General features: G+C 43.3%; 2 protein-coding genes across 2 annotated transcripts in view; one reads left to right on the top strand and one right to left on the bottom strand.

The window, feature by feature from the left end:
- The window catches only part of NCAPD3 (non-SMC condensin II complex subunit D3), a 29,723-nt gene extending 18,835 nt beyond the window's left edge, over nt 1–10,888 (top strand). Inside the window, exons 23-35 of the mRNA XM_072884598.1 lie at nt 743–981; nt 1,730–1,809; nt 3,105–3,242; nt 3,579–3,712; nt 3,863–4,062; nt 4,671–4,781; nt 5,198–5,353; nt 6,142–6,311; nt 6,552–6,691; nt 6,818–6,895; nt 9,862–9,936; nt 10,039–10,099; nt 10,193–10,888. Coding sequence (XP_072740699.1) covers nt 743–981; nt 1,730–1,809; nt 3,105–3,242; nt 3,579–3,712; nt 3,863–4,062; nt 4,671–4,781; nt 5,198–5,353; nt 6,142–6,311; nt 6,552–6,691; nt 6,818–6,895; nt 9,862–9,936; nt 10,039–10,099; nt 10,193–10,304 — 1,694 coding nt within the window. The 3' untranslated portion in view covers nt 10,305–10,888. The remainder of the gene's footprint in view (nt 1–742; nt 982–1,729; nt 1,810–3,104; nt 3,243–3,578; nt 3,713–3,862; nt 4,063–4,670; nt 4,782–5,197; nt 5,354–6,141; nt 6,312–6,551; nt 6,692–6,817; nt 6,896–9,861; nt 9,937–10,038; nt 10,100–10,192) is intronic.
- A 1,058-nt stretch (nt 10,889–11,946) lies between these two features.
- Nucleotides 11,947–24,973, bottom strand: part of JAM3 (junctional adhesion molecule 3) — a 32,595-nt gene continuing 19,568 nt past the window's right edge. Inside the window, exons 2-9 of the mRNA XM_072884602.1 lie at nt 19,844–19,909; nt 18,844–18,957; nt 17,815–17,967; nt 17,378–17,580; nt 16,922–17,021; nt 16,445–16,574; nt 15,179–15,233; nt 11,947–14,533 (exon numbers count right to left, since the gene is read on the bottom strand). Coding sequence (XP_072740703.1) covers nt 14,498–14,533; nt 15,179–15,233; nt 16,445–16,574; nt 16,922–17,021; nt 17,378–17,580; nt 17,815–17,967; nt 18,844–18,957; nt 19,844–19,909 — 857 coding nt within the window. The 3' untranslated portion in view covers nt 11,947–14,497. The remainder of the gene's footprint in view (nt 14,534–15,178; nt 15,234–16,444; nt 16,575–16,921; nt 17,022–17,377; nt 17,581–17,814; nt 17,968–18,843; nt 18,958–19,843; nt 19,910–24,973) is intronic.

Below are 24,973 nucleotides of genomic sequence, written 5' to 3'. Positions count from 1 at the left end.
GGAGTTGGTTGCTGTCTGGCTGAAGGATCATCTTACATGTAGTAAGGTGCTCAACAGAGGATGAAGAAAACTTGGTGCTTTTGGTGCAGTTCAGAGCAGCATGACTGCACATAGTTACTTGTTCTCCTCAGCTTGGATGAAGAGCTTCTTTGTGATAAAAGCCTGGTCAAATCTACATCTCCAGTATTATGGAGAATACTAAGTGAAAGTTCTGGTTTTGTAGTACCCCTGTGGTTAGGAACAAGTCTCTTCTCTTGCAGATAGATAGTATTATTCTTTCCTTAACTGCTTTGGGAAGCTTAAAACTTTTGTACAGAGCTTAGAAACGGTTAGGGAGAAGTAATGTTAGAACGCAGGCTATTTTATATTGAGTTGGTTTAGTGATGCTCTTAGAGGTGGGTGTCTCCCTGCTATGCCTATGACAGCTGGGGCTGTTCTTTTTAGCTGCTTTGAATAATACCCTGTACACAGAAATAGTTCTCTGTGAAGGAGGGAGTTTGGCATAGAAACCCACACTGTAGGTCTAAGAGGAGTTTGGAAGAACTCCTTGAAGTATCATTTCGTTGAGAGATCGTGCAGATTGCTCATCAAGTTTCAGCATGTGTTTCTTGTTTATTCCCCTGTTTACTTCCTGATTCCTTTCTTGGCTCATATTGGACTCAAAGGAGGCAGTAAGCTGGGCTGTGGCGGTTAGGAAGAAGAATATATTCACAGCAATGACAGTCTCGTCTCTGTTTCACAGGTAAATTGTGTTTACAGCATGAGGATCTGGCAAAGAAATGCATTGCAGCTCTAGCTCGAGAACTGGAGGTGTCACATGATGTGGCTGTTCGCAATAACGTTGTCATCGTTATGTGTGATCTATGTATCCGCTACACATCCATGGTGGACAGATACGTTCCCAACATTTCCTTGTGTCTTAAGGACCCAAATCCCTTCATCCGTAAGCAGACGCTGATCCTGCTTACCAACCTTCTGCAGGTAGAGGTCCTAAGCCTGTATCTGAGAACCCGCTTCAAGTACCTCGGTTGTGCTGAATACTGGCACCTGACCAGTGGGTATATTGCTTGTACCTTGATTAATCTACACTTAATCAAGAAGGCTTTAAACTATGTATTTTGTTACTGCTTTTTTTTGCTAGCTAGGTAGAAATCATATCGAGGACACTTAACACAGTTGGATAATGAGATTACTTTTAGTCAATAGTTACCTCTTTTCTTGTCTTCTCTTTGTTTCTTTGAATTCCCTTCAATTTCACTCTTATATGAATGAATATAACAGGCATCACAGCACCTTTTTCTCCTACTGTCTCTGCTTATTGTTCTAAAGATGTAAATGTTGAGAGGCTTAAGATGTTTACTCTCCCAGTGTTCATATGAAGGTAACCAAGGCAGATTTGGAGTGCATTTGGCTCCAAGAGCAGTGTTGAAGGGCGTGTGTGCCTTCGGATGGGAGAACAGATTTTGTCATGTTTCTACTTTTTTATTGATACCTGTGGTAAACCTAGATGCTTGCCGCTGTGGCATTTATGCTGTTTAAAGCATCCTCGAGAACATTGTTTTCTTGGGGTTTATTTTGTGTACCTCCAGCTGAAGTTGTACAGCTTGCTCATTTGCCTGATGTACATTCTGCTAGGCTCCATCAGATATTGTCCTGACTATAGTCTGAAGGTTCACACTAGGTTTTTCCTGATTTGGTTGATAATTTATTGTCCACCAATTTCTTACAGGAGGAGTTTGTGAAATGGAAAGACTGTCTCTTCTTCCGTTTCGTCAGTGTCTTGGTGGATCCAAATCCAGATATTGCCAGGTAAAATACTCATCTGTAAAATAATGGAGGAGTTGAAGATCAGAGATGTACTCAAAACCAGTCTCAGTCTTGCACCTTCAGCATGCGAAGAAAAATTTCAGAGAGAATAGATTATTCCATTCACCTCTTCACTTCTACAGTTGTTCACGCTTTAGGGTCGGCAATGGTAGCAAAGGAGTGGTGAACCTCTTTCCAAGTTATTTGAAGGTCCCAAAGTAGCAAGCTATGTGTTCTTCGCTGTCTTCAAAACATGCAGCTCTGCTCTGTTTTGGACTCTCGGTTATCCAGAAAAAAGGAATTTTTGAAACAAGCCTTTATGAAATCTTTCTCATGGTTTTCTAACAGGCTCTGTCTTGAGTGCTGGTTTTGTTTTAGGAATAGGATTAAATATTTTCTTTTTTCTTATATGGCATGCCTTCTCCTTTTAAGCCTTCTACCACATTTTGTAATACTTTGACATGTAAGAGAAATTATGCACACTGGCATGGTTATGAAGTTTTTGTAGGTTTCAAAGTCTCAAGCTGCTCTGTTACGTGAGAAATGAGAGTGGGGCAGGCTTCTCTAAGGATGGTAGATCGTGTGGGGGTGCTGGCTGCAGAGGAGGCCTGCGCATGTTGCTACTCGTTTCTGCCTGGAACAATCAACCTGAAGATTGGTGTTTCCAGGGCCATCAACCTACTGTTGCTTACTAGTGCATATTCACGCTTTCTTTTCTCTTCAGTGAGTATTTAGTATGTAAAAATATCTTTCCAGTAGATGGTGACATTGCAACATCACGTTCCTAGAGCTTTAGCTAAGGAACACAGTGCTATTTCTTTGGGACCCTTTTTCTTTGCATCTGCATTCAGTGACTGCATCCAGACAAAAACGCGTTCTTCAAGTCTGGGATTGACTTGCAGCTCTTGCAGGACTTTTGATGATTAACTTTGTGCAAAGTCCTGGAAGTGTCCCAGCCACAATGGAACTTAAGTTACTTAAATAATGAAAGCATTGTGCGTGGATTCAAGTTCAAATTTATTTCTGTCTGTGTTTACTTTAATGGCAAAAAAATGAAGTAGTATTGTGGATGTTGAAAACTTCTGTCTCTTTCTGGATGAAAAAAGGCTTAAAGTCAATGAGCTGATATCCTTGTTCAAGCCCAGATGGAGCTCGGCAAGAATTAAATGTGGCATTGAGGGAGACTTGGTAGAGGAAAACCATCCTCCTGCTTTACGGCTTGTGAACCCTACACTGTGTTTCAGGCGTGGCTTTTAGAAGCTACCTGATGGTAAGTTCTTTCTTTTCCTCCTTTCCAGGTTTGGAGAGTTCTGCCTGGTGCATCTCTTACTGAAGAGGAATCCAGTAATGTTCTCCCAACACTTCATTGAGTGCATCTTCCACTTCAATAGCTATGAGAAACATGAGAAGTACAACAGGTTCCCCCAGAGTGTGCGGTCAGTTGAGCACATTTGTATCTCCTTTTTGCTGAACGATGGGCTGTCTGGCCATGCAGCTTTTGGTTGCAGCAAAGCACTCATGGCACTCTATAATTATGAATGCAATAGGGTGAAAACCACTAGGGGAAACAGTGTTAAATTAAGTGTCCTGCCTTCCTCGTGACACTTCTGGGAGGACTTCTGCATGTGATTTGTGGGAGTGTGTGGTATCCTAACGGGTTTATGGGTCTTGAAAGCGACATTCAAGTATTCCTTGCTGATTTAAAGTTGTCTTATTTCTGTGAGTTCGCATAATGTGACTTGGCCCTTGTAAAATGTCTTGCCCTACCACAGGGCGAAGAATCTCTTTTCTTTGAAGGGAAAAGATAACAAAGAAAAAAGGATGCATATCTACAAGTTCCTGCTAGACCACTTTACAGATGAGCAGAGGTTCAGCATTACAACAAAGATCAGCCACAGCATCCTAGGTAAGGGTCTGTCTTTAAAAATCTGGCAAACAAAGAACTGGTGTCTATATAAAACCATTAGGCTCTCAATCCAACCGTGTTATCTTCCTGTCTTTACTGGCACTGCTGTTTCCAGTAAAATACTTCTTATTTCTTCCCTGTGTGTTCCAGCATGCTTTGTGGATAAGGTCCTTCCATTGGACCTGGAAGCTAGTGAGCTGCTCTCGGATACGTTTGCAGTCCTTAGCTGTAAAGAAATCAAGCTATCAACTATGAGATCAAAACCCGATGAAGACATTCAGCCTGATGAAGATGAAATGGCAATGGCCAACGCTGTCATGCAGGCGGCACAAAAAAAGCTCATCTCGCAGGTGAATGGCACTTGATCTGGTGTGGGAAGAGGGCTGACCACCATACTGGGAGGAATTTTAACTTTTGGCGATGGAGAAACTTGTGCAAAAATGATCCAAGTAACGTAGCGATGCCAATGACATACTGCGCCTGTAGGCTGTTATTCAGGCTCTGTCTGTAGGCCCACTCTGATCTGAGGGCACCGGTGGAAGCACTGTGTGTTGTAAAAACAAAACATTAAGGCTAAATTTGTGAAGGATGCTTGTACTTGAGGGGTCAGTTGGAGTGATCAGAAATGCGTTTCCTCTAAAGTCAGTGAAGCTATGCTAGGTTCGGTTTGTTCCACAGATCTCTTACTGGTAAAACATTTGAGTGTAACAATGTTTTTTGGTCCACCTTTTGGCAATTTGCCTTCGGTGTGAGAACTGACTGAATTAGTGATGTATCTTAAAAGACTCCACTTTAGGTTAAAAGCCTGTGTACGTGCGAGTGGCATAAAAGCAAGCTTAATTGCGGTAATTCCCTTGCTATGGAGTGATAACTCCTCTCACTTAGGCCATTCATCTAACTACAGAGTGGCTTCTCCTTTATTGCATCGTGTAACTGTTCATGCCTTGTTCAAACAAAGGTTCAAAAGAAGAACTTCATAGAAAATATCATCCCAATAATCACGTCACTGAAGTCTTTGATGGAGCAGAAGAGGATCCCAGCTCTTAGGGATCTTATGAACTACCTACGGGTAAGGGGAAGTGTTTTCTTGTTGGGGTTTTTTTCCTCTCTTGCGTTAATGTGTTAGATGTGCAACCAGTAATGGAACGAACAGCCTTCTTAGAAGGAAATTTAGAAGGCATATGATGTTGTGACACTGCCGCTGTGTTAAATAATGTGGGAGGTGGAGGGATTTTAGATAAGGATCTCGGAGTGTGTTACGTGTGAGCCTCCTCAGTGGAACGTGGGCAGAAAGCTTGAATGCTGGAAAGCTTTTTCGTGTTCTGAAGTACAAATTGGAATCGAAACTCTTAGTCTGTTAAAAACACCTCTGCTCTACCAACTGGTATTTCCTTTTGCACTTAAGCAGCTGTGATCTGAATGGAGACATGAATCAGTAGTCAGGAGAGATTTCTGAAAGAATTTAAACATTCCTTATTGCTCCAGGAAATGATGCAAGATTACCGAAATGAAATCAAAGACTTCTTTGCTGTGGACAAGCAGCTGGCAGCCGAGCTGGAGTACGATATGAAGAAATATGAAGAGCAGCTGGCCAGGGAGAAGGAGTCAGACCAAGAGCAGGTCTCGGCAGCGCAGGCAGAGGTTGTTGGTGCCATTAACTCTGTACACGTACTGTCGTCTCTGCTAAAGTTTGTGTACGCATAACACCCAGATTCTGTATGTCTGTGGGTCTTGTTACAGCGCATTTAACAGAATGGTTATGTAATGTTCTCATACCTCTTCGCATTTGCTGACAGAAGCTTTGGTTTCAGTCATTTAATACACTTAGAACGACAACAAACAACACGCGTTAGGCAAAGAGGAGCAGCAAACAATTAATGTAAAAAGAATTCAATTTAAAGGGAAAACCAAGTCTAATTTGCCACTGGCTGTGCTTACATGTTGTATTGCTCTCCGTTCCCAGAGCGCTAAAGATGATAAACAGGTCAAAAAGAAAAGGGTTCTTTTTGTCTGACTCTAGGTGTGTACAGAGTGGAAACGTAGATCTGTCCTAGCCATGCAGATCCTCTTTTAAAGTCAACGTAAAGAAATAAGTATGTGCTTGGGTCAATTGTCCTGAACTATTTTAGATACCTACCTTAAGATGAGATGACTTCTACCCTGGAAGTACCTTTCTCTCTCTGCTGCCTTTAAAAGAGCACCTATATATAGACCTCTAAACTAGGACATCTGTATCCCATCAAAACTTCCTGTTCGCTTCTTGTTAAAATTTTGGCCAATAAATTCTTTCTCCCTAGCACCCCTTTACGTCCATCGTACAAAGGGCAGTTCTTAATCACACTGCATGTAGGTCTGAGCGTCTTGTCTCTAGGGTTTTCTACGCTTGTATCCATTGTTACACATATGATCTTTTCTCCTGTTTTCTGTAGCAACCTCCATCTTTGGAGACAGCTGTACCTTCTGGTGGCTGGAATAATAATGCTCAGTCTCCTGTAAGTGGGAGACAGTCCTTGCCACCTGGATCAAGTCCTTCCTCTGTGCCTTTTGAGTTTACTACACCTAGCGCTGATGTTCTGAAACAGCCGTTACTCAGTCGCAGGTATGGGTTTCTGTTTATATTACTGGTTATGATATTCTGCAGGGCTGTTGCTTTGCTTATCCACTCCTTACTTAGTGGTATGAAAGTCACCAGTGTTGCAGCATAATCTCCATTACATTTGGTGTTTAAGATCATAAAGGATTGAGAGGGGACAGGTCTCTCTCCTCATTACATGTATCTCATCTGGGCTTGCAGAACGAAATCACTTCACTGATTCTGTCATGTTTTTTTGCCCTGTAGGCCAGCATCCTTGAGCACACTTGCCATCCTGAACTTTGCCAGGAAAGCAATGGAAGCCAGAAGCAAGCAACGCAGCAAGAGCGTTGGAGGAAGTTTATTGGCTGTATCGCATCCATCAAGCGCAGCTGACCGCAAGCAAGGTAGGAAGCTTGCTGCAAACTGATCTGGCATTGGACTAGATCCAGTTGACACAGCCTGATTGTTAGACCCTTGAGGTCTCTAAGTGAATACACTTCTATTCTTAATTATTTTCTTGTTACTTCTAGCATCCTTTCAAAGCCTGAATCGACAGTCTACCACAGAAAATGTTTCTGTGGTGGGCCGTGCAATCAGCACACCAGAACGTAAGTATAACCCAAAGAAACCCTTTCCAAATCGCGCTGAGCACTTGTTCTCTGAGAGAGGTAGCACTGCATGGCTCTCCTAAAGAGCAGAGAAAATTAGTCTTTGATAGCTATAGATTATGTATTTATCTAAATGGTAGTAAATAAGAACTGTTCTGAAATCGAAGGTCTCGGATGAATGATGTACCTAGGAAAGGACAGTCCAATAGAGTCTCCGTTTACACGTCACAGGGTATTATAGTATTGAGTCAATGCAGAAGAACTTTTTATTTTGGGCTGCTGAAGTAGCAGAGCTGCTGCCCTTTCTTCTTTTATCAACTCTGGCATGCCGAGGAGGCATGTTGTCATGGTTCCTTAATAGTATGCATTGCCTGAAGTGTGCAAGATTCTGTTGCATTGAGACATTTGCTCTCCTTAACTCTGGAAGCATAGCTTAGCATTTTTTAGACTGAATTACAGAACCCTGCTGCGGAGGAAAATACTCAAGGTCTGGTCCTTTTCAGCTCTAAGACAGGGGTTTCCTGTTGTCCAAACAAAGGATCTCAGGTGAGCTACAACCTGCTTCTAGAGCAGGCAGTGAGCTGTGATAATTGCAAGAGAACAGAGAGATCTGCTCAAGTGGGATTAATAACCTGCACAGTCATTTCTGAGTGTGTGTGTGTGTGTGTGTGTGTCCTACCCTAAGAAAGAACTGAACTGAGCATTGGAGAAGGAATGATTTGGGTTTTTTACTCTGCTGTGGAAATTAAAGTAAAAATGGACAGAGAGTAATCTCTAATACACAAATCATGAGAGTCTGCTGCACTTATGTCCACTGCAGCTGAATTGCCATCTCACAAAACCTGACCTTCAAAAGTTAGGTTTTATTGGAACGCTTTCTGACAGCCCCACAGCATTCTGCAGTGTCGCTTTCTGCAAGCGCAAGAGGCAGTTGTAGTAAAACGCAAGCGGAGCTGAGTTCCAGCAGTAGATTCCCTTCCTTTATGTCAGTTCTCTGCTGAACTCCTTTAGGGCATCTCCGTTGTAGTGTGAATTATGAGTGGGATGAACACCCTCACGCACTCTGGAGAGAGCTCCCGTTAAGCTGGGAATATAGGTGGGTGTCTGACAGGTCATCTCTCATTAGGCAGTTGTGAATTGTTGTGGGGAGGAGTCGATGTTCCAGAAGCATAGGTATCTGAGTGCACCCTTTGCCTGTATCTGTGCAAACACCTGACCTGCACGCACACGGGAGAGCAAACGACATGCAGCCAGTAAGGCAGTCAGCTGTGCGGCAGTCTGCAAATACCTGACATCCGCGAGCAGGCAGGAGCAAACCAGCGGCAGTGATGTGCATCCACTGGAAAATCTGACCCTTCTCTTCCCTGTATGCTCCACTGTTTGGCTAGATTTGTCTGCCTCAATGTTTCTCTTTGCTGCCTGAGCAACAAGCAATGATCTTTGTGCAAAAAAATTGGGGCTGTGTTTTTAGAGAGCAGAAATCTTTAAGCGCCATATCTCTGTCTGGAAGCTTGCACGGCTGTTTCTCTTAAGCACCATATGGTGAAAAAGGAGGAAGAACGTTAATCTGCAGTGGTACTAGGGCTGAATTCCTACTTTGCTTCGAGGCAGCGTGAGCCCTTCAGCAGGGAGACAAACTGTACAGAGCAGTATCATCACTTCAGTTAGCGTGTGTTGAGCCATCTGCACGGTGGTGCTGGGTCTTGCGGGCTGATAGACAATCAAAATAAAACATTTTTATTTCTCTGGTATATCGTTCTACAACTATTGGAGATGCAGTTCTTTGTAAACCATTTTGTACTTGAGAAGTTAAGAACAGCTGTCTCTTCTCTTTACCTTATTTGGCTGTTCTGGCTGTCAGTCTCTCCCCTGCTGTCTTTGGGTCTCCTGCTCAACTCCTGCTCGTTACTTTGAGCATGGCTAAGTGGGTCTGGGCAAGTGCAGATTTCTTCACTGTGGTACATAAACACATGTTGTGAAGATATCACCTTTGATTGCATGGGAGTGCAATCCTACTTGATGACAGTCGATCCCTACTTGATGACAGTTCTCTACTATTTCCTTCCTCCCTTCCTTCCTTTCGCATAAACTTCTCATTAACCAAGATAACTTGTTAAGGCACACGCTGCATAAAGTCAGGACACTTGCAGGTCAGTCTTGAGAGATGCAGAGGTCAACTAAGACAGATAGATCAAGTTGGATTTCCACTACAAGCTTTAGTGATTCCCTTCCAGAACAGGGAAGCAGTTAAAGAGCAAACCCAGTTAGCTGTAGAGAGAAGTCGTTTTAGCAGAGTCTCCGACTCCTGGCCTATAAAGCACTTTCTACCTTAATTCCTTGTGAAAGATTCTGGGAAAGATGAGCATAAAACAGAGTGTTGAGTAAAGTAAAATCTGAATATTGTGACATTTCTCCTGAGATAAATGACAGGAAAGAGACAGCTGACAACTATGGCCAATTCAGGCAAGCTAAATTCTACCTAGCTTCCTTGTCAAGTGATTCCTCTTTTCTGGCTGCAGGCAGTTTCTTACAGAAGGGCTGTTCAGGTCCTTTGTCAGTCTTCAGGGGCCCTGTATTCCACCTCAACTAGGCAAAGCAACTGGTCTGAATATAACATGTTGTTGTGAAAGAGGGCAAAGCTTCAGTGGAAGGTGTGGCTTTCCCACCTAGGTAGGACAAGGAGGTGCATGACTGAGGTCCCGTATTGAAATGAATTTCCTCCACATACAAGGAAGGCTGTAAGTCTGGCGTATGAAGCTGATGTGCACAGATGGCTCATCAGACTCAGCACGTAGTTTTGAGGCTGGATGGGAAACACTGAGATCTGCTGGGCTGGAAGAGAGATGTATATGTGCTTGCAATTAACTGGATATACTTACTCTGTGACACTTAAGTGTTCTGCTACAGCATGCCTTGCCCTCTGGCTATGTCACGAGCTGACTGCTAATCTGTGCTTTTTCTTTCAGAGACCATTAATGACTTGACTTTTGGTGCTGGGGTCAGTTACATCAGCTTGACGCACACACCCGGTTCAGCTCCAGGCAAGTTATCTTTGTGCTTCTAACTTGAGTGGGGGGAAAAAAACCCAAATGATCAAATCTGTGGCATTTTTAAAAATATGAAAATATATGCATTATTTGCAGAGAAGAAAGAGGCTGAGGACGAGCCAAGAGATATTATCTGTTTGACATCACCAGAGAAACCGTAAGTTCAACGCAGGTCTGAAACAGCAGTGACAGTGAGAAGGACTGGTAAAGTGCTTTAAAATAAATGGTCGTTCTGCTTGCTTCCTTCTAGCCCGTCCGTGCCACGGGAGTGGAAAGTAGAATCCCCAGCAAGGAAAAAAAGCAGCCAGCGTGTCCCTCTGAGACGGTCCCAGCGGAGAACTCCACTGAAACCAGACAACTGATGCTTTCATTGATCTCTTGTACAGAATCATCATGTTGCCTGAAATCTGTCCTTTTCCTCTGTAATTATAAATCATTGTGGGCGCACGTCCTTCCTTCCTTCCTTATTCTTATTTGGTTTTTACATGAAACTGTCTAGAATATGGGCATACAAAGCCTGCATTAACGCATGTATGTATTATAAGCTGCTGCTGTTGACAAAGCTCACTGGAGTGCTAGAAAGCTGCAGTATAAAGGGAGGCTTGCTCTTCACTCACAGGATGTATAATTTGTCCATTTGGAAAAGAGCATAATGTTGCCACAAGCTTAGCAATAAATGCATTTATCACAGCTTGCAGGGAAGCGAGTGGCTCAGTTTATTCACTCGATCCCTCATTGACCCTTGTGGTTATATACTAGAGTTGCTTTAATTTGAACAAAGGTAAAACAGCTTGTCACTGCCACACCCCTAAATCTGGTAATTGCACGCTACATCACCTCTTATTTGTTGCGCAAACTCCTGTGTGTATGAACAGCCTTAATGTTCTTTTATATGGAATATTTCCATTCTTGAACTATGTTATTTCCAACTATTAAAATTTTATGAAAATAAATGGTTACAGAATTAATTCCACCCACAGCTTCTCTCCTCTTCTTGATCTGACAGAGAAATTATTTTTTTCTATAGATTTCTACAGCCTCAAAGTCTCTTCTACTACGTCGCTGGTATCTTAGGCATTCAGTTCAATTAATGTTGGACCCAGCAGCTTTTAAATATAGACTCTTATTTGACTGCAAGCAGGATATGAGTAACTCACTAAAATCAAGGTTGGTAAGTCATATGCATAGCTCTGTGCTCTGCGCAGATAACCTGTTTATCGTAAACGCGCCATGTAGATGCTGGCATCTGACCATTCCTGAGTCTCTCTAATGCTCTGTTAACCTAACTGAAGTTTTTCCATTGTTAACTTCTATTACAGAGCTCTTGCCCTAGATTTCATTGAAACTTGAAAACGGAATCTGTTTTATTCATGCTGGTTTGTCTTATTCAGGCATGAACAACAGAAACGGAGTAGGCTGTTCTGTACAAGTGGAAACAAAGAGGCTGAGCGTGCTTTTGCCACAGCCCTTCCGGAGGCACTTACCTCCTGCACTGAAATCCCATAATTTGCCCTCGCTTTCCCTATTCTGTTTTGAAGATCAGAGAAACCTTCAAGTGAGGTTAAACTTTATTCTCAAAACCAAAGTTGAAACCTGGGAACAGGGGATGTATGAAATGGCTTTGGCTTAAGCGATGGTCAATTATGGCCACATCCATTCATTTTGTACCTTCTCTGCTGCCTTAAAATATTATTTAACCACTTTGAATGGTAAATTGGAATAGTTTATTTCCTAATTTGTGCTCGTCTAGTTTTTGTTCTGTCCTCGAGCAGCACTGAGATGAGCCCTGTGAGCATTAATCTGTCTTCTCTAGAGAAGAACCAGGGATAGACAAATGTCCAAGAACAAGCTGATAAATGGCAACATACCTTGGACTTTCTGTAACCTTCAGCCCAATACAAGTACATGAGTGTTCTGACAGAAGAGACTTTCCCTTACTTCACTGAATTGAAAACAGAAGCTTCCAATAATATGGCTGTTTAAAAACAAAACCAAACAAAAAACCCTACAAGAATGCTTTATAGCTTGGTATTTATGTAAAACATTCTTGGCAAAGTTAAACGTAATACATTAGTACAAACCTGAATATTATTCACAATGATACACTGAATTCCATCAATCAGATCTCATGAGCTGTATCAGGGGGATCACCTCCCTTTCTCTCGTTAGAGATGCCACTGTCACATTTTAGAACTGAAAAATAAGTCTTGATTCTTAGCTTGCTGGCTTTTCACATGAAGGCTGCCTTTGGCTCATGGTGAGACTGTAGATTGTGCTCCCATAGTGCCCAGAGCTACCCTGATTCAAACCTTTTCTTTCTCTCCCTTATAGGTATCCTAAAAGCAGCATAGAAAAGGAATAGTGGATATACAGAAGGTGCAAAGGAATGTTACACTCACTACTGTCATAATGATTAGAGGCAGCGTGCAGCCAGTGAACAGTACTGTGTGGCTTGGTTGAAGAGCATGTCTTAAGAAGGTAACCATAATGTAGTTGCAAGATAGCAGTGGTAATGTCCAAGTTACACAGAGAACGTATGGCTATTGCTGCCCCATCCTTATTTTTACTTTCATTAGCAAAAGCAGAAGTGGTAACACTTTGTTTAGGCAAAACAAATGCAGCAATGGCATGTCCAGCGAGGCCCCGAAGAAACAAAGCAGATTAATGCAGAACACTAAAAAATAACAATGACAGTCCAAATCGTCAAGTATCCAAAATACTGTATACAGGAAAAGTTAAGACAACTCAATTCATATTGGAAATACAAGAACACTAAATTATGCTACATTAAAAAAAATTCTTAAACCACAGCACAGTTCTAGTGTTGCATCCACATCTTGCAGTCTTATATTATCCAATGCTGTTCAACACTACCAACGTACATGTTTCTGGGAAACATGTGTTTCCAATTATTTTCTCTAATGGCAAGAGAACTAGATTTGTTTTCTTTTTTTTTCCTTTTTTCTTTTACCATCTAGAGAAAAGTTGCAACTGACACTACAAAAGTGCTTTTTGTATTGAGCTTTTGCTTTCCCAACTTCAGGAACAGTTGCCTTGGCTATGCAGTTTAAACCTGTAAAGCTGCCATAGCTGTCACACTGTGTTAGTGCTTTAGGGAACTTGCAGAGGGGTAGCAGACATCGAAGTCACTCTGTCACCTTGTTGGAACTGAATCCAAAAGCCATCCCTGGATATTTCTTGCAACAACAAAAACAAAGTGTTGGTCACTGGCAAGAAAAGTAAGGGTTTTTTTTATATAAAAAAGTTGATAGCTCCTGCCATAAATTTACAAAAACTATCCCTGAGTGACTCTGTTCTGTGTCTGGTAAGACCTCTTGTGACAAAGAAATTGCTGAAGCTAGCTTAAGAGGCAAGAGATGGTGTTCCACCTGCAGTTTTTTATTACACTTTGCAATAATACTGATATGCTCTGACAGTGCCATACTATAGCAACATTTGAGCTCCTCTCTGTAGCTTAAAAAGTAAAAAAATAGCTACGTTACTTAAACACTGCTGGCATCATGTATTTACACTTTAAATAGAAATGTTACCTTTTCTGAAGTAATCAAAATATATCTTTGCAAAAAATTTAGAATGTGGGATTTTACAAAATAAATGGAGAAGGTAAAAAAGCTTGAAGATATCTCAGTACCTTTTATGGGAATCTTAGCCCCTGAAAGTATTTGGCTTTAATTTTCCTGAAAGCGATGTCTTAGCACTAGGTTCTCTGCCTCCACTATAAGACTCTTTAAAACACCAAAAGACACAAGAGGCAAGCCTGCTTTGTGGAGATTAGAATGAGGGGTTACCTGTGTGCAATGGGTTTTCTATAAAGCGGTGAACAGAAGCAATCCTTCTGGCCTGATGCTACCCATGTTTCATGTTAAATGGAGTAACGAGAATTCAGTAAGTTTACAAAAGGGCTGAGAACATTAGTTGCATGTACTGTATTGGTATCTGTCACTGTAGGCTATTCAGATACCCCGTTCTGCACCTGAGCAGTCCGAGTCAAAAGCGCAAGACAATCACAAATGTGTAAAAGTCACCAGCCAGGCCTGGGCAACAAGCCGCTGAGAGGAAGACTCCCCCTTGCATGGATAACTCTTATTCTTTGAAGTCCGTCTATTGCCGTATGAGCACCTTTTTTGTCTACTAGTAATTTGTACTAGTAATGTCTACTACACGTTTACCTAACGCTGTTCCCCTGGTTGGTCTGCACATTGTGGCTGTGTCCCTGCAGCACAAATAGAAGGCAATTCCACAAACTTCCACAGCCCAGTCTCTTGGGAAGTATTAAAACCCTTCCTTAGTCCAAGGACAGGTTTAGGTGATCCTGATGGTATCGCCGGAGGCAGGGGAGATGCAAGTTGGGCAGTGAGGAGTTACTTTAAACTTTGGCAAAGAAAAAAAAGATATACAGATAGCTAGCTATCGAGTTCTTGTGTGTTCCAAACTCTTCCGAGCGCGCTTCATTCATCTTTTGCTCTCGCTTTGAGTTCCTGGAGGAGGTATTTTCACACTTGCTTTTGCTGGTTTGCAATATTCTTTCGGTGTCTTATATGACAAATGAAGACTTGTGTCTGAAGTCACCCTGCAACAAAACAGTTCTGGATGTAGGAAGGATCTAGTGGCTTTTCCAGGCACCTCTTTGTTCCTGCTGCCCCCAGCTGCAACATGCCCGGGAAAGGTAGATCCAATCTGTGTAACTTCTAGCATTCGGTCTAGGTAGCACCCCCTTCCAGCTGGTAAGGAGAGGGAGACACCAGTCATACTGGCCAGGTGCTCCTTCTCCTACTGTCCTCACATACCAAGGCATGGCAGGGGACTTTCGTATTCCCTCTTCAGTATCTCTGCTAATAGGGAGAGGCTTTTTCTGATCTTAAGCTTAGTGATCTATTCAAATCCCAAAATGCAAATTCTCTTGTAAAAGCATCGTGGCCTGCCCACTTAATCCAATGAAACTCATCCTAAGGGGGTCAAGCTATAAGATAACTGACACAGAGCAGAGCTGCATTTGATAGCTGTTGGCATCAGTCACTTAAGGCAACTTAAACTGTTCATCGTTTCTAAGGAAATGACTCAGCCTTCACCCTTCTGTTTTCTATCTGTTCTACATCCTTGCTCCTGAGTGGTGCCCACTCTAAGAAAGTCTGTAGGCCCTAAAAAAGCTAGTAGTCCTCTGCCCACCCTCTTCCTCTCCTAAACAGAGAGATGTTAAATGCAAATCATTTGTTACCTCATCATCTGTCCGGATATAGTTAACACCATCAGGTTTTGCTGGAGTCTTGTAGCTGAAATAAAGGAAAAGAACTCATTTCTGGGACAAGGAGACTGCAGGATTTTGGAAGGGAGGTTCTGAGAAAGATGAAAATGAGGAAGAGCAGCTGAATGAAAAGAAAGCAGAGAGAAACCCAGCTCATTGCTCAAATGATAGCTCTGTGCTTATTCCATCATTCATCATGACTGGGATTTTTTCTAAATTCCCCTTCAGCACAGGGTAAAAAGATTGCTGTATGTTTCCACAAGGCTAACTCTGCAAAGAGATTAACTAATTCTTTTCTGGGCTCTCCTGCTCTGGTCCCTGTGCACTACCTTTGTGTGCCTCCTGTGTTGTTTTCTGTGGCAATTACAAAGTTCATTTTAAACCTTCACTGCCAGATGCCTTCAGCATTTTCCTTCGTTATAAGGAAGCGCCACTTGGTTGCAATCCCATAGGAATTCAGAATTTATATACGACTGTCAAGTCCAGTGTATGCCAACCCTCAGCTGCATTTAAAAAGGATATTTGGAGCTTTTTCTGAAAACCAAACCAAACAAAAAAAGACGGGACTTCTGCTGAAAAGCAACGTTTAACATGGAACAAATCTGTCTGGTGAGAATCTTGGTTTTACATATATTATCTCTTCTACAGATTCTGTAAGGATATCAAGGCTTGTTTCTGATGCTAATGCTGTTGTTTTTAATGTTTTAATGTGCATTCTAAAATGGTTGGTTTTAATCCCAAATTCAGGTTCTCACAACTAGTGAGATTTCCTGCAGAGAGCCTACTCTTCTGCATATATTTTCGATGCATGTCCTGATGCTTTAAACTAATTGTGCAGTGAGCTCTGTTCGTTAAATTGTAGACCTCATACACATAACCTACTGGACAAACACCTGTAGGCATTTAATTGTGCTGATCCCCCCCTTTCCGTGCAAAGTATGAGGATATTAGAGCACAGATTTCACTCCTCTGTCTCATCTTGGTAGCAAGCACAAGAAGCAAGCACAAAATTCTCCCTTAGGCAAATAAACCTTCGGAATGGTGCAGGGTTTACAATGGGGAATTGGATACTTCAAGAATGGGGTTGGCCTGTAGTCTTTGGTAGGCAACTAGGAAGAAATATGTCCAAGTCAGGCACTGAAATACATTTTAGCCACGGATTTCTGGCGCCCTTCAGACTACTTCATGCTAGCTGTGGGCACAGGGACTTGTATAAGAACACTTTGAATCCCAGCTTACCTTTCCCCGCTCTCTTTGCTATTTGCAAAGTAACCCCTTCTGTAGGCGCAGCAGATACCAAGAGTGATGAGCACCAAAACCGCTAGGACCACCAGGACTCCACCAATTATCCCACCAATATTGAGGTCATCTGGCAAAGAGAGAAGCCATCATCCAGTATTTCCTTAAGGCAGCAGCAATATTCTAGCTTTACCTACACTAAAATGACGTCTCTCGAATATTTTAAGCAAACCCCAATAATTCATAGGGAACTAGTGAGTCCCCGATTCCAAGACTAAAACTGTTCATGAATCTGAACAGTGTTTTAATGTTTCCCTGAATTTTTAGATTTTTTTTTTTCTTCCTGTGTTTGGGGCTACAAGAAAGCAGGAAAGACTTGATGCTCTAGGATGTCCCCCTTCTTTCCCTATGGTGATGACAATTTACTTATGGTGTTATATTAATCAGCATTGATGAAAAGTACGTAGAGCCACTCACAGACTTCCATCTCCTGCTCCTCACACTTGGCAAAGCCAGCATCGTTTGTTGCTATGCAGGAGTAACGGCCTGTGTCGCCTTTGTGCACGGCATGGAAAACCTGGTGAGGAGAAAAGCGGGGGGGGAGCAGGACGTGAGAGACAGAAAGCTCTGTGAGGGTATAAGCATGTATAAGCAACTCGCCATTGCTCAGGCTTCCCGGCAGGCTGTGAGACATCGTTCCCTCTTTCTAAAAAGGCATGTGGTATTGGCAGTGATCAAAACCAAACAGCTAGGGTAATATCTTCTTCCATCATTAGTCTTCCCTTTCCCAAATCATCCAGATCCTAGAGCACCTAACCTTCTTCAAATTATACCTTCCTTGAAAGCCATGCAATGACTTTTTTCTTTTACAAGTGACCTTAAAAATAACCTGTCCAGCAGAACAAGTCTTGATTATGACTGTAAGGGCATTACCAGAGTGCCTGTGGTGGGGTTCAAGGTGTAGGAGGAATTCTGGAATTTGGCATTTGATTTCGTGTCTGGTGATAAAGGTTCACTGTTGCGGTACCAGCTGTAAGTGGACTTTGGGTAACCTTCATTCTCGTGGCAGTGAAGAGATGCTGTCTTGCCAACAGGTACAGCTTTAGGCACAGTGCATCTAGGAGTCATAGGTTTCACTGTGGGAAAGACACAAACCATGTGAATGGCGCTGCTGAGTAGAACTAAGTAATTTCTGACATACTTTCTAAGATGGCTGTGCTACAAAGCTGTCAAAACTTTCCACCATTTCCAGCTGGTTTTAACAACAAATTCCAGAGTCTGTTGAGTGCCACTGTTTCAACTCTGAGAGACTCACAGCCTCTTCTGTTAGCTAGCAGTGCTTGCAGAGGTATCTGGGTTTAAAGTAATACCTTGGACTGTAAGCTGGATATTAATCTCATCTATGGTTTTAGTGTCAGAAGGTGCTGCTACTTCGCAGCGGTATGTGGCAGTGTCCATCCGGGTGGTGTTTTTAATCACCAGCGATGTCCGGCTCAGAATTTCTGCACGAGTCGCAAAGTCTCCTGATACAGAGAAAAAAGAGAGAAAAACTTCAGGGTAGTCACACAGACTAACTTTAGGCATCTGAATTAAGGGGTTGACCTTGGACTCTTTCTGGAGTCAAGAGAACCACCTGAAAGGAAGTCGAAGCTCTAAAGTTAAGAGCCTTCCTCTCACCACTAACCACAAAGGAAACCAATGCTGCTAACCATATAAGAGGATGAACTGGAAAGCACTACCCCAAATCTCAAAAACTGTGGCAAAATTGAACTTCCAAGACAGCCTCTGGTCTTGTCTGCTTTGGAAGATTCATTTGGATGTGGCTGTTGGTCCCATCTAAAGTGTTGGAGTCATAGTCATTCCAGATGGAGTCAATCCCTACTGGCAGTCCTGTGTTTGAGTTTCAGCATCGAGCCAAAGAGTCTGCTTCTAACCACGTGCTCCCAGGATGCTGCAAGCACTGTGCTACCTCAGCAGTAAGCACTGACAGCTCAAGACAGAGATCCCTTCTGAAGTGCAGGTGGAGCCCTCAGGTTTCATATAGAAAGACAGGAGGGGTCAGTGTCTGGTCTTGAGAGCTCAGACACCCAGTGACCTCCAGCAAGGACCAAGAGGTGCTGGAGAAGGCAAGCTGTAGCATTTGCTCTTACCCCAGAAGTATCTCCTACATAGGATCTCAGCCCAGGTCTTTGTGGCTCCCTACTGTGAACTGTCAATAATGAGGGCAGAGAGCAAAGACCATCCTGCTCTCTCTCCATCTTGCACTTCGACTGCTGAACTCTAGTTCCAGACGAAAGCAGCAAGACAGCCAGAGGTCCTGCCTTTTACAGACTTGTGTGTTCTCAGTTGTATTGTTTCTGAGGCTGTTTTGGAAGTCTAAGAACAATGAATCTTCATACCCTGCATTTTATTGTCAAAAAACACATAAGAGGTTTCGCCATCTCGGATTTTCTTCCACTCGATTCTGGGATCTGGTGTTACGGTGGATTTAATGATGCAGGACAGCTCAACACCTAGCAGGAGAAATAAAGGAAATACAGGTTAATAGGAAGCAGCTGTATTTTTGCTCTGCTTTAAGCAGTCTTGCACAGTGTTTTATTAGGAGATGCTGCCCAAAAAGCAAAGCCTTCTCTTTCATCTGCCTCACAAACAGAAACACTGCTGGGTTCCAGGAGCTATTGGGGAAGATGGATTTTGGCCAGCAAAAATAATAGCCGAACAGATATCAACTATGGAGAGAAATGAACACACTGTTCTCTACAGGCTCTAACTTATGGCAAACAAGACCTTATGACAGGGTGAGTCCACAGCACTGTCTTGCTGCTAATCAGAGCCTACAATGTGAGTCAGGGATGCAGAGTCTCCCTGGGTGGTGTCTGGTAATGTACTGAGGACCACGATGCCTGGGGATAAATTCAGCAAACCCACTCCCCTTTGAAGCAAGCATTGTCATCTCCATCTCCTCTACAGAAGAAGGCATCGCAGCAGGGTTGAGAGGTGGCTTACCCAGTATCGCATTGCACGTCTGTAGTATGGCCAAGATAAAATATAAATTTCCCAACCCCCTTTTCAGTATATTAATTGCAAGGCAACCGCCTTTCCTCCTTTTGGGATCCAGTTCAAAAAAGCACTTAGGCAGACACTTTGCAATGCCAATGGCTTGCAGGGGACTTCAATAAACCATTTCAAGCAAGTGCTTTGCTAAACAGGGAGAGATACAGACATATTCTTAAGCGCTTTTCTGAATCTCAGGCTCTCGGTTGTCCTGCCTCCCCCAAGGAACCAGATACCATGAGCAATAAGCAAAATTTTTCTCAGTTGTTTGGACTGATGCAAATCCCAGGCAGAGGGCAGTGCAGCCATCGCGTCAGGCAGCCAGCGGGCCCCCGCAGCACTCACTCTGGAATTCCTGCACCACGGGCTTGGTGTTGCTGGATGTCAGTTCCACAGCCAAGAGTCTGCAGCCTGGAAAAACAAACAGAAGGTAATAAGAAATAGCACAGCTCATAAGTCACCCAGCTAGAAACACACTGCCTGCTGAGAAATCTTCTCAGCCAGCCACAAGGAATAACTTCCCCAGATAAAACCTATTCCTGGCTACTAATGCCAGTCCAGCAGGCCTAAGTTTATTTAGGAGTTGTGGTGTAAATACAGGAAAATATAATTGTTACAAGTAGCAATTAAAGAGGATTAACATAACGGCACAAAAACAGTGCCAGCACAAGCCATTTCCTTGCACCTTATGCTTATTTAGATGGTAAAGGAACTCTTACTCTGACAATGCAAGAGTGAATGTATTATTTTGCAAATTAATTTGATGATCCGGAAAAGACAGGAAGCAGACCAACCTCAAGAGTTCCGGTCAGTTCCTAGAAGATGAAATGTGCCAGGCCTCTAACATATGCTGATTACATCTTCAAGTATTTTAAGACTCAGCATGGTAATGTAAAACGCAAGGTAGTAAATCATGAAAGGACTGCGATTCAGGAGAAAACAGAGGAGTTCAGCTCTTGGACAAAAGCTCAGTCATGCAATGCTGCAAGGCATCCTTATACCACAAGCTATTTCCCTTTACTGGCCTTCTTGCTCTGAGCACCAAAATGTTTCCAATTAATACAGTAATTTTCCATCTTTCGTGTATGATTTTCTTTTGAAAAATCTGCCTTCCATGTCTTTTCTGCTGTGCATTTCACCGGAGCAGGCACCAACAACGTTCAGGTGCTACTGGACAGCCACACTCACAAACAGCTCTCCTGAGGGAGAAGGAAGCAAGCGGGCAGTTTCCGACACGGCGCAGTAGAAAGAAAGCGAATCAGACAGCAGAGGCCAGCCATGCCTTCATCATGGAGGGTATTTTGGAACTGGGTGTTCTGGTTGTTGCAAAGCCCATCGCCTCTCAGTCAGACTACGGTATTCTGCAAAACACAGGCTGCTCCAAAGCCCTGTCTTACAGGAGGAGGATACAGACTATAATCGGTGCCAGATAATCAGCTACAGGGGGATGCCATGGCCCCAAATGCAACTTTGCTGTTACAGATCCCATCAGAAGTTTGTTGAAGTCTAGGGGAGGATGCCCACTGACTTCACTGGGCATTCGCTCAAACAGCAAGTTAAAGATGATGGAAACCAGTGCGTCAAGTGACACGGGAAGAGATGTATCTAAAGGTTAAGACTGTTTTACTCGGAGTAAAAAAGTCATAACAAACCTGAATAGAAAGCAGAAAAGGCAGCTGAAGGGAGGTGTGGAGAAAGAAAGGATCTTCAGCATCACAACAGACAGCTGGAAATTCCTGTGTGCTGGCCTTCAGGGTGGAAAGCTTTTGGACAGAGAGAATCTGACAAGGCAGGGGCAAAATTCCTCTGGTGGAGTGGATCAGACAAGCGTAACAGAGCAAGGCAGCAGTCTGAGAAACACCCAAGGGCTGCGAAGGCCCTCCTACTGAAAGCTCAAGGGCTTTGAACACCTAAAATCCCTTCAGCATTTTTGAAATGTTCCCTGCCGATTCTTATCCCTCATTGTTCGTTAAATACTGACACCTTCCTCGGTGCCTTGGCTCTCGCTGCTTATACCCCAAAGACCACTGGGGAGAGCTGGAGTTTGGCAAGGTTTAGAAGCTGTCTTTGTGTACAAAATAGTTGTTACTCACATAAAAGCCACCGGCTGATGCAAACTAATAGTTGGCCCAGCCAAAACTGCTCTTAGCAGGACATTTCCACCCTTCCCCCTTCTGCACTTGAGACATTCATGCAGCATTTGGGAGAAATCCAATATTGAACTAAGATGACGGTGCTCTGGACTATAATGTAGCTATTTGGGAGAAGTCTTGTGTATCAGAGCTGAAATGAGGAGTAACAGGGCAGTACAGTGAGCACGTTGCTTTCAGCCTGCTTATGCTTTACTTCGGAGAGCCAGGAGAATGCCATTTTCAGAGCTTGTTCTCAGCAGGTTGAAGCAGGTGCTCCGGTCTTGGTTTGTTTCAGTCAGGAGGTGGTCTAAGCAACCACGAGTAATTTGTTCAAGTCTGCTATGAAGCAGAGTCCATTTTCATCAGGCCTGGTGCTTCCAAACCCACCCCTTGAAAAAAGGGAATGACGCCACAAGACGCTGACACGTTCCTTTCCCTCTGTTCGTCCTTTGATCCTCTCAGGTGTTCTGTCTGGGGTTGCGATCCTTGCTTTGCTCCCTCGTGAGCACAAACAGATTTCACTGATCCCAGCGAAACCCCAGAACGTTAGAAGTAGCTAGTCACCAGAAGACAAGAAACAATCTTGGGAAAATCCTTTTGAAATCTTTGGACACATTTTCAACACCACTGTAGGGCACTTTGCACCAACAAGGCATCTGATTGCTTCTGCTGTGAGATTCCTGCTGCTGGAACCAAGAGAGCTTTTCTTGAGGGCCCAGGCCTGAGCACTCAGCTTAACTGTGGAGATACTGGTTGGCTTTCTGCTTGGGACAGGTGGCTCTGATAACACGTTTGGCTCAGTTTTCAAAAGGGGGGGAAGTTGTAGGTTCTGCTTTCTTCAGAGACAGCACCCTCCTTCATTGGGGAACTGCATTACAAAGACGCTTCTACAAATGACAGCTTTCTTCTGAGGTCTGAAGTAGCAGATGACTATCGAGAGTTGCACTGCACCTGAAGAGCTGAAGAAGACAGCTTGCACAGCATCTATCTGGTCTGTAGTATCCTACAAATCTTCCTTTTGGAAATGCTAGAGAAAGGTGGGGAGGGAAAGGCACATGGCAAAGGCTCCTTGTTCCTTAAAGGAACCTTGATACACCAGTTTGCTTTTTGTTACACATTTCTGTTTACACAAGATCTTTTTTCAGAAAAATTGTGTCCCATCAAGTAGATAGCATGGTAACAGCCCTACTAAAGTACATCTACTGTAGCTACAATATAAGTTCAGTTGAAGGTGGAGATAGTAATACTACAATGTTGTGTTACTCTGAAGGAGTTATGACTCTAGAAGTATTCACTCCAAGATAGTGGGACTCCATCAAACTCCAGCCCCATCTCATTTCTCGGAAATTGTTCACAGCAGGCTTTTTCCCACCCACTAAACACAAGAGATTTAGGTCTATCCCTCAGGCACAAAGCAGGATGACAACAAATTTTAGACAGAAGCTGAGTCCTTGGAGACTGTGTGAGAGGTTCTGACATTATTACGTGCATTGACTGTGGGCAGAGATCAATGTGCCTGCTTAAATCACTGCTAAGACAGATTTATTCTGTGTGTGGCAGAAGAATACTGCAAGTAGCATGTTCTAAATAACAAAAAGGCTATAGCTATGCAGGGATCAAAACAAAACAAAAACCCTGAGAGACCATGCCAGATTGCAAAGCAGGAGCAGAACACCGTTACAGCTCTTCTTAGCGTTACTTTGGGGTATCCCTTGTTCACCAGTCTCCATGGGGCTGGAGGAATCTGCACCAAGCCAGTGCTTCCCAGCTGTTAGCACTCTCCTGTTGAAGGAGCCTGGGCATCTGTGCTATGTCACATTTCCCTGCTGTTGGCAAGTCTCGTCTCTTTGGTGACCGCAGTTATGGGTTGCTTTGTTTTGTGTGTTAAATCATCAATAGTGGTGACTGCCACCTTTTAAAAAGACTATTCCAAAGAGGTTCCTTTAGACCTCTTTCAGCCCAGGGCAAATAAGCAGCAAAGGTTTTGTGTTATGTCAATCTCACTTCAAAAGCCTCAGCACCCAGGATTTGGAGAACAGCCGGGCATAGACATGCATTCCTTTCCAGAGCAGCATACATGCCACAACAGACGCACCTACCAGATCTGTATGTGCTACATCTCCGAATACCTACCAGATCTGTATGTACTACAGACTCAGCCAGACATATGGTTGAATCCCAAATGCCATCAGTTCTCCAAAATAGAATCCAGGACAAGGCAGTGAAGTCTATAGCATATTCTTATGGCACTTCTTTCAGCTAAAGAGATCCAGCCCATGCTCGTTACTGTGACTCATGTTATCTGAATCATTTAAAATGCTACACCGAAACTATAGTTTCAGAAAAAAACCTAGCAGCTTTATAGACAACTAGACTGTGTTAAATCTCCTATCCCTGTACTGGATTTAAGGTAAAGCCTGACCTTCCATCTCCTTCCATCCCAATCTCTTCTCTGTTTAAAAACTCTAGGCAGAAATTTGAAGAGGACGTGAAGTATTCCTAAAGTATTATTGGCAAGGTAAAAGGGATGAGCAGGAAACAGTTCAAATAAGTTGCTGCCAATGGCCTATGCTGCTATGCTGCAGCCTATGCTGCAGAAGCATTTTTCAATGCTTCTTTGCCGATATTGCAGCTACCTGATACGGTAATTTTAGTTAATGTGCTGTCAGGCACAAGCAGTACAAAAACATGCAGCTGCATTTAAACACCTGCCCACTAAAGCAACAAAAATATGCCTTGCTTGAGGTGTCCATCATCGCTAAGCCATTCCTTGATTTGCAATTCAAAATGCATCTAAGCCATGTGGGAATGCTGCTATGAACCACATGCCTTGTTAAGCATCTTTGCTTTCTGGGTGGTTACTCTGTGTAGCAGGAGTGCTACTGAGTGAGCGTGAGTGATATCTTGTTAGGTGTTAGAAACATGTTAGCCGAACCCGCTGCATGTCAGCACATTTATGACTGCCAGTTTGGAGATGCCCCCTAGAGCATCCATCCTCAATGCCGTGAGCTGCAGTGAAAGAAACGGTGACAAGGATGACAGAGCAGAGATGATCAGAGCAGCAGGCAGGAGACAAGCACTGTTGTTAAGGGCAGCCCAGCTGACCCCAGGACTGTCCCTGCCTTAGAAGTGTTGTGTGTATGTGGTAGGGAGGAAGCTAAGTGTTAAATGTGTGAGAAACCTCCAGAGGAAGAGCAGAGGAAGCCACACAGTGCTGGACTGAGTAAGACAAGGAAGAGGGAGGCCAGGTTTCTGCCCTCGGCTTATTTTGAGGAAATCATGATAAGCCCTAACTTTCAGAAACATCCGACCATCTGCACCTCGAAATATCCATCCCTTTGTC

The sequence above is a fragment of the Ciconia boyciana genome, chromosome 20, assembly GCF_034638445.1.
Source record: "Ciconia boyciana chromosome 20, ASM3463844v1, whole genome shotgun sequence".
NCBI classification, from domain to species: Eukaryota; Metazoa; Chordata; class Aves; order Ciconiiformes; family Ciconiidae; genus Ciconia; species Ciconia boyciana.
This window is presented reverse-complemented; position numbering and strand designations above follow the sequence as displayed.